This window comes from Coregonus clupeaformis, chromosome 13 (genome assembly GCF_020615455.1).
Source record: "Coregonus clupeaformis isolate EN_2021a chromosome 13, ASM2061545v1, whole genome shotgun sequence".
In the NCBI taxonomy this organism is placed as follows: domain Eukaryota; kingdom Metazoa; phylum Chordata; class Actinopteri; order Salmoniformes; family Salmonidae; genus Coregonus; species Coregonus clupeaformis.
The window spans coordinates 55,170,548-55,183,860 of NC_059204.1; the positions used below are offsets into that span (position 1 = coordinate 55,170,548).

The window sequence follows — 13,313 nt, forward strand, 5'->3', positions numbered from 1 at the left end:
ATTTCTGACAAAAAACAAATGTTGATTTTTTGTATTTAAGTTTATGTTCAAACAGCTCTCCTGTGAAGTAGTGACCCTCAACATACGCCTAGTTTCCTGAAACGGATCAAAAATGGAATTCCTGGATAAATGCAATATAAATATTTTTAAGGCTTAGTAAGTCTAAACACTTAGTTCTCTTAATTTTCGCATTCAAACCATGGACATTCCGGCACAAAAACAATCCTGACATTTACGAGTTGAACTAAAAGTGGTTCAGATTCACCTTCGCTAAGCATTGACATTTTTTTTATTTTTTTTATTTTAACCGAGATCAGTACCCTCCCCCCACCCGCCCACAGACCCAGCTCTGTAGGTCTCTAGAACTCGGGCCTATCCCTCCTAAATAAAATCAATTCCAATCAGGTTATCCAAAATAGCTACAAAGCAGAAAAATTAAAGCCGATATATGACACCGTGCAACCAAACTGGAAAATAAAACCTAGCTACAGTGGTTTAGGGAAATAGGGACACAATGAAGTGGTTAATGTTAATCACCCAAAAAGCTAGAAACACCAACACCTTCTAATCACGTTCCAACTTCAGCATACACTACCGGTCAAAAGTTTTAGAATACCTACTCATTCAAGGGTTTTTCTTTAATTTTACTATTTTCTACATTGTAGAATAATAGTGAAGACATCAAAACTCTGAAATAACACATGGAATCATGTAGTAACCAAATAAGTGTTCAACAAATCAAAGTATATTTTATATTAGAGATTCTTCAAATAGCCACCCTTTTCTTTGATGACAGCTTTGCACACTCTTGGCATTCTCTCAACCAGCTTCACCTGGAATGCTTTTTCCAACAGTCTTGAAGGAGTTCCCACATATGCTGAGCACTTGTTGGCTGCTTTTCCTTCACTCTGCGGTCCGACTCATCCCAAACCATCTCAATTTGGTTGAGGTCGGGGGATTGTGGAGGCCAGGTCATCTGATGCAGCACTCCATCACTCTCCTTCTTGGTCAAATAGCCCTTACACAGCCTGGAGGTTTGTTGGGTCAATGTCCTGTTGAAAAACAAATGATAGTCCCACTAAGCCCAAACCAGATGGGATGGCGTCTCGCTGCAGAATGCTGTGGTAGCCATGCTGGTTAAGTGCGCCTTGAATTCTAAATAAATCACAGACAGTGTCAACACCAAAGCACCCCCACACCATAACACCTCCTCCTCCATGCTATACGGTGGGAAATACAAATGCGGAGATCATCCGTTCACCCACACCGCGTCTCACAAAGACACAGTGGTTGGAACCAAAAATCTACAGACCAAAGGACAAATGTCCACCGGTCTAATGTTCATTGCTCGTGTTGGCCCAAGCAAGTCTCTTCTTCTTATTGGTGTCCTTTAGTAGTGGTTTCTTTGCAGCAATTCGACCATGAAGGCCTGATTCACACAGTCTCCTCTGAACAGTTGATGTTGAGATGTGTCTGTTACTTGAAGCATTTATTTGTGCTGCAATTTCTGAGGCTGGTAACTCTAATGAACTTATCCTCTGCAGCAGAGGTAACTCTGGGTCTTCCATTCCTGTGGCAGTCCTCATGAGAGCCAGTTTCATCATAGCGCTTGATGGTTTTTGCAACTGTATTTGATGAAACTTTCAAAGTTCTTGAAATGTTCTGTATTGACTGACCTTCATGTCTTAAAGTTATGATGGACTGACGTTTCTCTTTGCTTATTTGAGCTGTTCTTGCCTTAATATGGACTTGGTCTTTTCCCAAATAGGGCTATCTTCTGTATACCTTGTCACAACACAACACAACACAACTGATTGGCTCAAACGCACTAAGAAGGAAAGAAATTCCACAAATTAACTTTTAAGAAGGCACACCTGTTAATTGAAATGCATTCCGGGGGACTACCTCATGAAGCTGGTTGAGAGAATGCCAAGAGTGTGCAAAGCTGTCATCAAGGCAAAGGGTGGCTATTTGAAGAATCTTGTTTAACACTTTTTTTGGTTACTACATGATTCCATATGTGTTATGTCATAGTTTTGATGTCTTCACTATTATTCTACAATGTAGAAAATAGTAAAAATAAAGAAAAACCCTTGAATTGTCACGGATCCCCCCGGTACTGCTGCTCAGTCCGTTCACCAGTTCCGGAGGTCTACGTCACCGGCTTTCTAGGCGTCACTGACATGGATCATTAACACCAACCCCGGACTGTCTTGTCTCATTACGCACACCTGGTTCCCATTCCCCCTGATTAGTATGTGTATATATGTGCCCTCTGTTCCCCATTGTCCTTGTCGATTATTGTCTCGTGAGTACCGTGTAGTGTGCTCTGGTTGTTTACGGGTCTCGTCCCGTGTATTGTGTAGAGGTTACACCTCGCTCTTTGCTTGGGTTACATCCCTTTTGTATATAAATACACGTTTGTGTTGGGTGGATTACATTTAAATATTGTTGAAACGTTAGGTAGTCCGATGATTGCTGTAAATCCAAGGGTTCAAACAGTGAAAACATTACCATCTTTTTATAATCCGGTACTAAATAATATTAATAATATTAATAAAATCAAATAAAGCGTCCAAAATAAAGTCAACAGGTTGAACTAGCCTCAAGCTCCGCTAGCCAGCTAATGTTAATCATTAGCTCCAACAGTGAAGGAAAGCGTCCTCCATCCTCCACCCGTACAAGTTCCTGTCCAAAACAAAGATAAGAGGTGAGTAGTCAACTAAACTTTAGCTAGCCGGTTAGCTGCATCTTTAGCTCCCAGTTGCTCCCATTTCATTCTGTGACTCCATGTCATCCTGCTGTCCAGGCCCTTCCTCGGCGTCCGTAAATGAAAGCACTCTAGATTTGCATTGTTCCACCAAATTCTCTCTAACGCTGCAGTGAGTGGGGGGCTTCATAACCCTGGTGACGTAGCTCTCGCTCTAGCTCTACCTTGCTTTCTCTGAGTGAGAGAGCTGCGCACTTTAACAGACACAGCAAACCTACACTGCGAACATACAGTGGGGGAAAAAAGTATTTAGTCAGCCACCAATTGTGCAAGTTCTCCCACTTAAAAAGATGAGAGAGGCCTGTAATTTTCATCATAGGTACACGTCAACTTTTGGATAAAAGCGTCTGCTAAATGGCATATTATTTATTTATTTATTAACTATGACAGACAAAATGAGGAAAAAAAATCCAGAATATCACATTGTAGGATTTTTAATGAATTTATTTGCAAATTATGGTGGAAAATAAGGATTTGGTCAATATCAAAAGTTTCTCAATACTTTGTTATATACCCTTTGTTGGCAATGACACAGGTCAAACGTTTTCTGTAAGTCTTCACAAGGTTTTCACACACTGTTGCTGGTATTTTGGCCCATTCCTCCATGCAGATCTCCTCTAGAGCAGTGATGTTTTGGGGCTGTCGCTGGGCAACATGGACTTTCAACTCCCTCCAAAGATTTTCTATGGGGTTGAGATCTGGAGACTGGCTAGGCCACTCCAGGACCTTGAAATGCTTCTTACGAAGCCACTCCTTCGTTGCCCGGGCGGTGTGTTTGGGATCATTGTCATGCTGAAAGATCCTGCCACATTTCATCTTCAATGCCCTTGCTGATGGAAGGAGGTTTTCACTCAAAATCTCACGATACATGGCCCCATTCATTCTTTCCTTTACACGGATCAGTCGTCCTGGTCCCTTTGCAGAAAAACTGCCCCAAAGCATGATGTTTCCACCCCCATGCTTCACAGTAGATATGGTGTTCTTTGGATGCAACTCAGCATTCTTTGTCCTCCAAACACGACGAGTTGAGTTTTTACCAAAAAAGTTCTATTTTGGTTTCATCTGACCATATGACATTCTCCCAATCCTCTTCTGGATCATCCAAATGCACTCTAGCAAACTTCAGAGGGGCCTGGACATGTACTGGCTTAAGCAGGGGGACACGTCTGGCACTGCAGGATTTGAGTCCCTGGCGGCGTAGTGTGTTACTGATGGTAGGCTTTGTTACTTTGGTCCCAGCTCTCTGCAGGTCATTCACTAGGTCCCCCCGTGTGGTTCTGGGATTTTTGCTCACTGTTCTTGTGATCATTTTGACCCCACGGGGTGAGATCTTGCATGGAGCCCCAGATCGAGGGAGATTATCAGTGGTCTTGTATGTCTTCCATTTCCTAATAATTGCTCCCACAGTTGATTTCCTCAAACCAAGCTGCTTACCTATTGCAGATTCAGTCTTCCCAGCCTGGTGCAGGTCTACAATTTTGTTTCTGGTGTCCTTTGACAGCTCTTTGGTCTTGGCCATAGTGGAGTTTGGAGTGTGACTGTTTGAGGTTGTGGACAGGTGTCTTTTATACTGATAACAAGTTCAAACAGGTGCCATTAATACAGGTAACGAGTGGAGGACAGAGGAGCCTCTTAAAGAAGAAGTTACAGGTCTGTGAGAGCCAGAAATCTTGCTTGTTTGTAGGTGACAAATACTGATTTTCCACCATAATTTGCAAATAAATTCATTAAAAATCCTACAATGTGATTTTCTGGAGAAAAAAAATCTCTATTTGTCTGTCATAGTTGACGTGTACCTATGATGAAAATTACAGGCCTCTCTCATCTTTTTAAGTGGGAGAACTTGCACAATTGGTGGCTGACTAAATACTTTTTTTCCCCATTGTACAAGTCAGAGGGGTTTAGGAACTTAGACACATTTTCAAAATGTGACATTATTCCCCTTTAAACCATTCAGTTAAATTGCATAATATGGTTTATAGTACGTAGTCATGTAACTAGCACCACCAGCACCATGGTGCCAAGAGGAGGAATCACACAGGATCTCACCTCATAACAGTTGAAATTGGCACATTTTCTGGGGTTCTTGCATTGGAATTATATTGAAATCAGCTAATTTTCTGGGGTTCTTGCATTTGAACTATATTGAAATCAGCAAATTTTTGGGGGTTCTTGCATTTGAACTATATTGAAATCAGCAAATTTTCTGGGGTTCTTGCATTTGAACTATATTGAAATCAGCAAATTTTTTGGGGTTCTTGCATTTGAACTATATTGAAATCAGCAAATTTTCTGGGGTTCTTGCATTTGAACTATATTGAAATCAGCAAATTTTCCAGGGTTCTTGCATTGGAATTATTTTTTATTCTGCTTATATCATGCTATACCACAATAAACATGAAGATCAAATGCCGAGACTCAGAGATCATTGAGTGCTTTTTAAGTGACAGTCAGGTTGGCGCGGAATCTGTAGTCCATCTCTGCTGCGCTGTAACAGTACAATGGACAGCACCCTATACACTAAAGCAAGGCTGTTTTAGTATGAGAATATAGGCTACAAGATAGATAGGGTCATTCACCTATTACAAACAGTGAATGCAGCCAAACATACAGCTGTCTTACCAAAATAATGCAAACTAAATGCTGAAAGTAGTAGCCTAGTTATTCATGCAGTCAAACAAAAATACTGAATATCGGTTTGGCTTAGAATACTTACACAACTGCGAATACGAACGAATGAATGTGAACAGAACAAAACAGCGGTACCAAGTAGTAGGCCTAGTAAACAAAATATTAAATCGATAAAGGCATGACACAATCTATATTGAGGCTAGTTACTTTAACAGTAAACAAAAGGCGAATGGAGATCCAAATAACCAAAACATTGCCTGAAGCCTAATACAGTGAGATGCAGCCATGCACAGCTGTCTTGCCAAACAAATAGGCCTATAGGTCTGCTTCACACATGGAAAATCATGCTGCTAGGCGCTCATGAGTTCAGCAACAATAGGCTACCAAGGAAACAATAATATAATATATATATATATATTTCTGTGATGAAAAATACCGATATGTAGCTATACCCAGGGGCGTCATTTGGTTCTTGCATTGGAATTATATTGAATTCTGCTTACATCACGCTATACCACAATAAACATATTCTGCTTATATCACGCTATATCACAATAAACATACAAGTTCAAATGCTTTTGACCAAGAAGTAACAGGTTGGCGCGAAATCTCAGCTGCTCTCTAGCAGCACCATGGACAGCGCCCTACAAACTAAAGCAAGGTTTAAAAAATATTGTTTCTTACCTTTTCAGACTAGTTGAAGCCTCATTGATGCTCTGTGGAACTTCCTGAGTAATCGATCATTCCATTCTCCCCCAAATCTTCTTGTAAGATCCCCCTCAAATGCCAGTTGAATAAGTTGAGCTTTCCTTGGGTGTAGCATGCTTCTTCTGTGCTGACTGAACACTTTTGGCAAAGTGGAAAATGAGTTATCGCATGTAGCTTCCTCAGTGACAATCTCACTCATGAGCCCTTTGATTTTATTTGGAATATCTTGTTACGTGTATGTGGCATTGTAGGGTATGGTGCTAAACACCTTGGCAAGTTCCTTGTCTTTTCAGAGCGTATATTCCATAATAGACAGAAAAAGTCCACTGCACCCTCCCCTCTTGACTCTATCGCGTCCAGTGTCCCCCTTAATGGTTGCTGGTTTGAAACAAGGAACTCAATAATGTCCACAATCGCTGACACATACATGCGATTTCTTGCCAGCTGCCCATCATTAACAAGTGTTAACACCTCAGTACCCATACCAAAACTTTTTCTTTCCGCAGTGCATTTCAAATGCTCTTTGCTTGATGCGTGCCTAGCGAATCCATTGGTACTATCAATAGCATGCTTCCAGTTACAATACCCAGCTTGGGTGAAGGCCTTGTCTGTGTTAGCATTGGACCCAACACTCGACATGGGAAACAAAATGCTGCATCTGCAGTAACTGAGTATTCCAGACACTTTCTTCCTATCACAGGAGGTTGGTGGAACATTCATTGGGGAGGACGGGCTAGTGGTAATGGCTGGAGCAGGATGAGTGGAATGGTATCAAATACATCAAACACAAGGTGTCCTTGTGTTTGATGCCATTGCTTCCGCTCCGTTCCAGCCATTACTATGAGCCGTCCTCCCCTCAGCAGCCTCCACTGCTTCCTATGAACCAGTTGCTATTAAATTAACTTTTTTGTACAGAAAACCCGTGGCTACGGTAGGATTCTAGGCTAACCTGGGCTGGTACCTCTGTTCCAAGATCATCAGGAACAGTTGGAGGTGGAGGGGGCTGTGGAGCCATTATCCTGGCGGCATTTGTGGAAGTGGGGGAAGGCTCTTCACGCAGAGCTAGCTGGAGCTCGGCAGCTGGGCTTGGCGGCAGCCTCGGTGGTTTGATGCTGCTGCTGCTCATCGCTCTCTTTTGGCTTTGTTTGGGTACTTTTGCGAAGCCAATTTCTGATATCCATCATGGTAGTGGCAGATTAGCTGGTTCGAGCTAGCTAAACAGGCTAAGGTTAATAACACTAACTTTTTACAGCTAGCTAAAAAGCTAATTAAACTCTGTAGGGGTGGGTCATGAGGCAGAGTTGAGTGAAGCAGCAACTTGACCCCGCCCTAATAAATCAAAATCAAATATTACAGGCGGAGGCGTATCACATTATTCACTTAGCACAGATGAGAATAGTTTTTCACACGTTTTATGGAAACCCAAAGGAGTCATACCTAACCGCCCCTGTGGCTCTCCATAGCTCTCCATAGCCCCTCTACACATACTGCGGCATGCTCTGTCCATTGTGCTGACACAGCGCAGCAGAGATACAGATTTTGCGCCAACCTGTCACTCAATCATTTTGAGCTTTTTTGCTATTTTTATAGAGTGACAAAACTAAAACTGGCACAAGTTTCAACTTGCACTCTCGTGGATCCGGGTATGCCTCATAATACTCTCATGTACTTGCCTGAGTACCAGTCTGTTTGTGCTATCATGCCAACTCCTTGTCACTCATCCCGTGTAGCTCAGTTGGTAGAGCATGGCGCTTGCAACGCCAGGGTTGTGGGATTGATTCCCATGGGGGGCCAGTATGAAAAAAATTATAATGCACTCACTAACTGTAAGTCGCTCTGGATAAGAGCGTCTGCTAAATGACAAAAATGTAATTGTCATGCCAATGATGTTTGGCTTGATATTGAGCAATGGAGTTGGCAAGAGATCTGAGATTAAACTCATTCACCACACATGGCAAAAATAATCTACTTGTTAAGACACACCTGAAACCATGAAAATGATTAACCTTAGGCTATCAAATCCAGTATACCAAAATAGCCCTGCATTTTAAACTGAATTTCCATCCACACTGGAACATAACCAGTAGTAGGTTACCTACTTTCCTTCCATAAATATTGATAATATACAATAAGTCACTGTTCCATAACCACATCTATGTACAAAGCGCGTGAAAGGTTGGTGTAGGTTGAATCAACGACAACTAGTCATTATATGATGCATTTGAGGGGAGTCGCGCGCTTACCTTGTACCCCATGTTATCCCGCGGTGGCGCGTGCAGTGTTTCTGTTGTTGCCTAGTTACCTGCCTTCTCCTGCAGTCTCATGTCTCGTTGGGCCAGCGAGCAGCCTCTGCATGGAAACACAGACAGACGGACTGAATCAGAACACAGAGAGGGGAGGGGGGGCATGCATGCAAATTGACATAGCCTAGATTAATTGACTAGTTTAATTGAGTAAAGTCTGCGTTACTGCATACAGCCTCGGACCCGACCTGCACAAGTGATGTTCCTGAACAAGTGAGGCTTTTCTCCTCTTCTCGAGGCAATAGCCCCTACCGTCAGTCGATGTTGACGATTATAACGCGCTTATAGCCGCCATATTTAGGCTATTTATCGACTTATCGGCTTTTCTGTTATTATCCGCTCGAATGTCGGTTGTCATAGGCATCTGTGCACGGCACGGCGGTATTTGGCGAGTGATGTGATGATGATGACGAGACGGGGCCGAACGAGCGAGCTCTCGGCGCTGCGGCAAAGCCCAGACCAATACTTGCATCTGCGCCGCCGTGAGATCTCTGCAGCAGCTGCGCAGCTCAGCCAAGGCACGCAAGCCATCTCTGCAGGGGGAAGACAGAACGAATAAGACAGAGAGGGAAGGGGTGAGCTGAGCACCAACAGTAGCCTAGTCAGAAAGCTTTCTTTCCTCTTTATTATGAGTCTGACTCCTGGTCTAGATAAACTGGATATTACAATCCATCATCCCTTTTCACATACATGGTCTGTCTGTAATAAACACGCACAGGGCACGGTTAAGGCAAGGGCTGCCCGGTTTCATCTCAGTGTTGCATGAATGCATTGAGTTATTTTATAATTTCCTCTGAAAATAGGAAAATAAAATGGTTGTCTTTGGATGGATGGTGATGGATGGGTAGTCTGAGAATATGTAGGGACAAATGTCATGAACAAGAGCTAGCTGGTTATTCATTAGGATACAATTCTCCCATTGAGACAAAAAATATATATGACAATTTAGCAGAATTGTAGCCTATGTACCATATATAAGTGTTCTATTCATCACCATCAAAAAGATGATGCCAAAAGGCAAAAGTTAAAAGAGGCAAAAGTTAAATGTCCTGACCGGGAATCGAATGCAGACGACACCATTTTGTATACATCTGGCCCTTCATTGGACACTGTGTTGACAAACCTCCAACGAGCTTCAACGCAATACAACACTCCTTCCATAGCCTCCAACTGCTCTTAAACACTAGTAAAACTAAATGCATGCTCTTCAACCGAACGCTGCTTGCACCCGCCCACCCGACTAGAATCACTACTCTCGGCAGGTCTGACCTAGAGTATATGGACAACTACAAATACCTAAGTGTCTGGTTAGACTGTAAACTCTCCTTCCAGACTCACATTAAGCAATCAAAAGTTAGATCTAGAATCGGCTTCCTATTTCGCAACAAAGCCTCCTTCACTCATGCTGCCAAACATGCCCTCGTAAAACTGACTATCCTACCGATCCTTGACTTGTCATTGACTTGTCATTTACAAAATAGCCTCCAACACTCTACTCAGCAAATTGGATGTAGTCTATCACAGTGCCATCCATTTTGTCACCAAAGTCCCATATACTACCCACCATTGTGACCTGTACGCTCTTGTTGGCTGGCCCTCACTACATATTCTTCGCCAAACCCACTGGCTCCAGGTCATCTATAAATCCCTGCTAGGCAAATCCCTGTCTTACCTTAGCTCACTGGTCACCATAGCAACACACACCCATAGTCTGCGCTCCAGCAGGTACAGTGGGGAGAACAAGTATTTGATACACTGCCGATTTTGCAGGTTTTCCTACTTACAAAGCATGTAGAGGTCTGTACACTTCAACTGTGAGATACGGAATCTAAAACAAAAATCCAGAAAATCACATTGTATGATTTTTGAGTAATTAATTTGCATTTTATTGAATACTTCAAATACTTGTTCTCCCCACTGTATTATGTCGTAGAAATATTTGACTCAAAAAATATTTATCAAGAGACTGGAACTGTCTCTCTTTGGCTTAGAGCTCCCTTTTATACACACAAATGCATAATCATGTTACATAGCATATACAGTCCCTCCCCTTAGGGCAAATGATTAACTTATTTTAGTGCCACTCTACCCTTATCTTTCAACGTCCAAATGTCACATGTGGTTTACTCCAAAAGGTCATGGGCGCTTTTCCACAGGAAGCCTCTTCCCTAATCTCATTATATTGGTAGCAGACCCTTTCCCTAATCTCATTATATGGTTGCAGACCCTTTCTTTAAAAATAATACACGTATATATATTAAGGCATTTATCATTTACCATCCTCCCTGGCCCTTGAGATTATGTGCATGTGGCCATGTGTCAGGTCATAGGGTCATAAGCAAAACAAATGATAACACTAGGTCCATAGTTACTCCAATCTCCACACAGCCATCACATGTCATTGACATACCCAGACCAGCTGCAGGGAGTTTATGAAAAACACATAAATGTCTCTGCTCTGTATTAACCCTTCAACTGGTTCTCAATCCATAAACATTTTAAGGCATATAGGTGTTTAATTCTACAACATATGTACTTGAAAATCATCCATAATATCTCACTGGTCATCCCCAAAGCCAACACATCCTTTGGCCGCCATTCCTTCCAGTTCTCTGCTGCCAATGACTGGAACGAACTGCAAAAATCTCTGAAGCTGGAGACTCTTATCTCCCTCACTAACTTTAAGCATCAGTTGTCAGAGCAGTTTACCGATCACTGCACCTGTACACAGCCATTCTGAAATTAGCCCACCCAACTACCTCATCCCCATATAGTTATTTATTTTGCTAATTTGCACCCCAGTATCTCTATTTGCACATCATCTTTTTCACATCTATCATTCCAGTGTTAATACGAAATTGTAACTCTTTTGCACTATGGCCTATTTATTGCCTTACCTCCATAACTTACTACATTCGCACACACTGTATATATATTTTCTGTTTGTATTTTTGACTTTATGTTTTGTTTACCCCATATGTAACTCTGTGTTGTATTTATCGCACTGCTTTGCTTTATCTTGGCCAGGTCGCAGTTGTAAATGAGAACTTGTTCTCAACAGGCTTACCTGATTAAATAAAGGTGAAATAAATTAAATAAATAAAAATCGAACCCGGGGCGCGGCGGTGAGAGCGCCAAATTCTAACCACTAGACCAGTAGGATGCAGCGTGAAGTGCGAACATTGAATATATATTTTGTGTGAAGTGCAAACATTGACGATTTATTTATCAAGTGAAATAGAATGGCCCTATAAGCGTTACCTTTACCAGGCTAATTCGTGGTAAATTTACAGAGGATATGCTCAACAATCCGTCGTCCAACAAGTTAGTCGAGGTTGTGCCACCCGGAATTAACAAGTGTAGCGAATTCGGGGGGCATTTTCTACCAACGAATGAACATACTTGCCTATGCCGACCCTGTATCGAATCCCGACACCGGGAATCCCTTAACGTGAAAATCTGAGAGTAGAAAGGCATCGGGGTTCTTCCAACAATCCTTGTTCCTCTAACTCCGTTAATCTATCATCATCCATAACTTTTTATTATGAAAACCTGTGCTCGTTTTGTCAAACCGCTCACCCTCTTCAGGATTCGACCTAATAGAAGGGTAGCCTAAATGTGTTAAGCCTAAACACCACAGAAATGTTGTTGATTTTAAAGAAGAGAATGGCTTAATCTATACATTTAATATCAATGTTCACATCGAAAAACGTAATGTTAGCAAAGTTGTTTCATTGTAAATCAAGGAAGTAATTGAAGAGACAGAATTGGAGGATGACGTAATTGGAGGATGACGTGAGAATGACAAATATACTCTAATTGTTTGAAATCAGTGCGCATAGCACACACACAAGCAGGAAAATTAAATAGTTTATACAATGGAGCATTCAAAGACTGAAATTAATTGATGAAAATGTAATGAGAGAATTCCTTCTTTTTTTTTTTTTTTTTTGACCTGGATCTCTTTTACAGCTGTGCCCTGTGTAAACATGTTGACATGTACAGTTTTAGACATACAGACAAGAACATTTCAAACATACAAAACAAAAACACAATTCAACAGAAACAATCACAGACAACATCATATTGATCCTCCATAACATTTTTTAAATGGGCAAGGGACACCAGAGTGTCTAACTTAAGTTGGATCTGCAGTTTGTTCCATAAATAAGGTGCAAAGGAACTGAAGGCAGTCCTACCCAACTCTGTGGAGACCACAGAAGTCTCTAATGTAATCCACATCTGTGATCTGGTTTTAAAATTAGTATATCTAGTGAAAATTAATGATGATATATATGGAGGTAGTTTTAAAAGAAGTGCTTTATAAATAAACAAGAGAGCATGTTGCTCTCGCCTCACAGATAGAGAGGCCCAACCCACATGTTGATATAGGAAACAGTGATGAGTTTTGTAACTAGCACCCGTGATAAACCTGAGTGCACAATGGTAAATAGCATCCAGTGGTTTTAATGTGTTTGCCGATGCATGCATATAGATAATATCACCATAATCTAAAACGGACATAAAAGTAGCCTGCACAATTTGTTTTCTATTTACGGATGACAGACAAGCCCTGTTTCTGTAAAGGAACTCTATCTTGAATTTGAGCTTTTTTCCCAATTCAGTAACATGTTTTTTAAAAGAAAGCCTATCATCTAACCATACCCCTAAGTATTTATATGCAGAGACCTGTTTGATTTGAGTACCATCCAAGCTAGTGATTACAAAAGTGTTTCTAATTGAGAGTTTAGACCTAGAAAAAAACATAATGTTTTCTTAGCGTTTAAAACAAGTTTAAGCTGTAAAAGAGACCCCTGTAGTATCCTAAAATCAGACTCCAACTACATTAAAGCTTGGTCCGCAGTTGGAGCAATAGAGTACATCACTGTGTCATCTGCATA

General features: G+C 41.5%; 1 protein-coding gene across 2 annotated transcripts in view; it reads right to left on the reverse strand.

The window, feature by feature from the left end:
- The window catches only part of st6gal1 (ST6 beta-galactosamide alpha-2,6-sialyltranferase 1), a 134,218-nt gene extending 125,282 nt beyond the window's left edge, over positions 1-8,936 (reverse strand). The window contains exons 1-3 of one of the 2 annotated variants that reach the window (XM_041894630.2): positions 8,601-8,936; positions 8,353-8,458; positions 6,086-6,247 (exon numbers count right to left, since the gene is read on the reverse strand). Coding sequence is in view for 1 of the 2 variants with exons in the window: in XM_041894629.2 (XP_041750563.1) it covers positions 8,353-8,364 (12 nt within the window). In the remaining variant the exon portion in view is untranslated. The remainder of the gene's footprint in view (positions 1-6,085; positions 6,248-8,352; positions 8,459-8,600) is intronic. The other variant, XM_041894629.2, reaches the window with a different exon arrangement.
- Between the last annotated feature and the right edge of the window lie 4,377 nt (positions 8,937-13,313).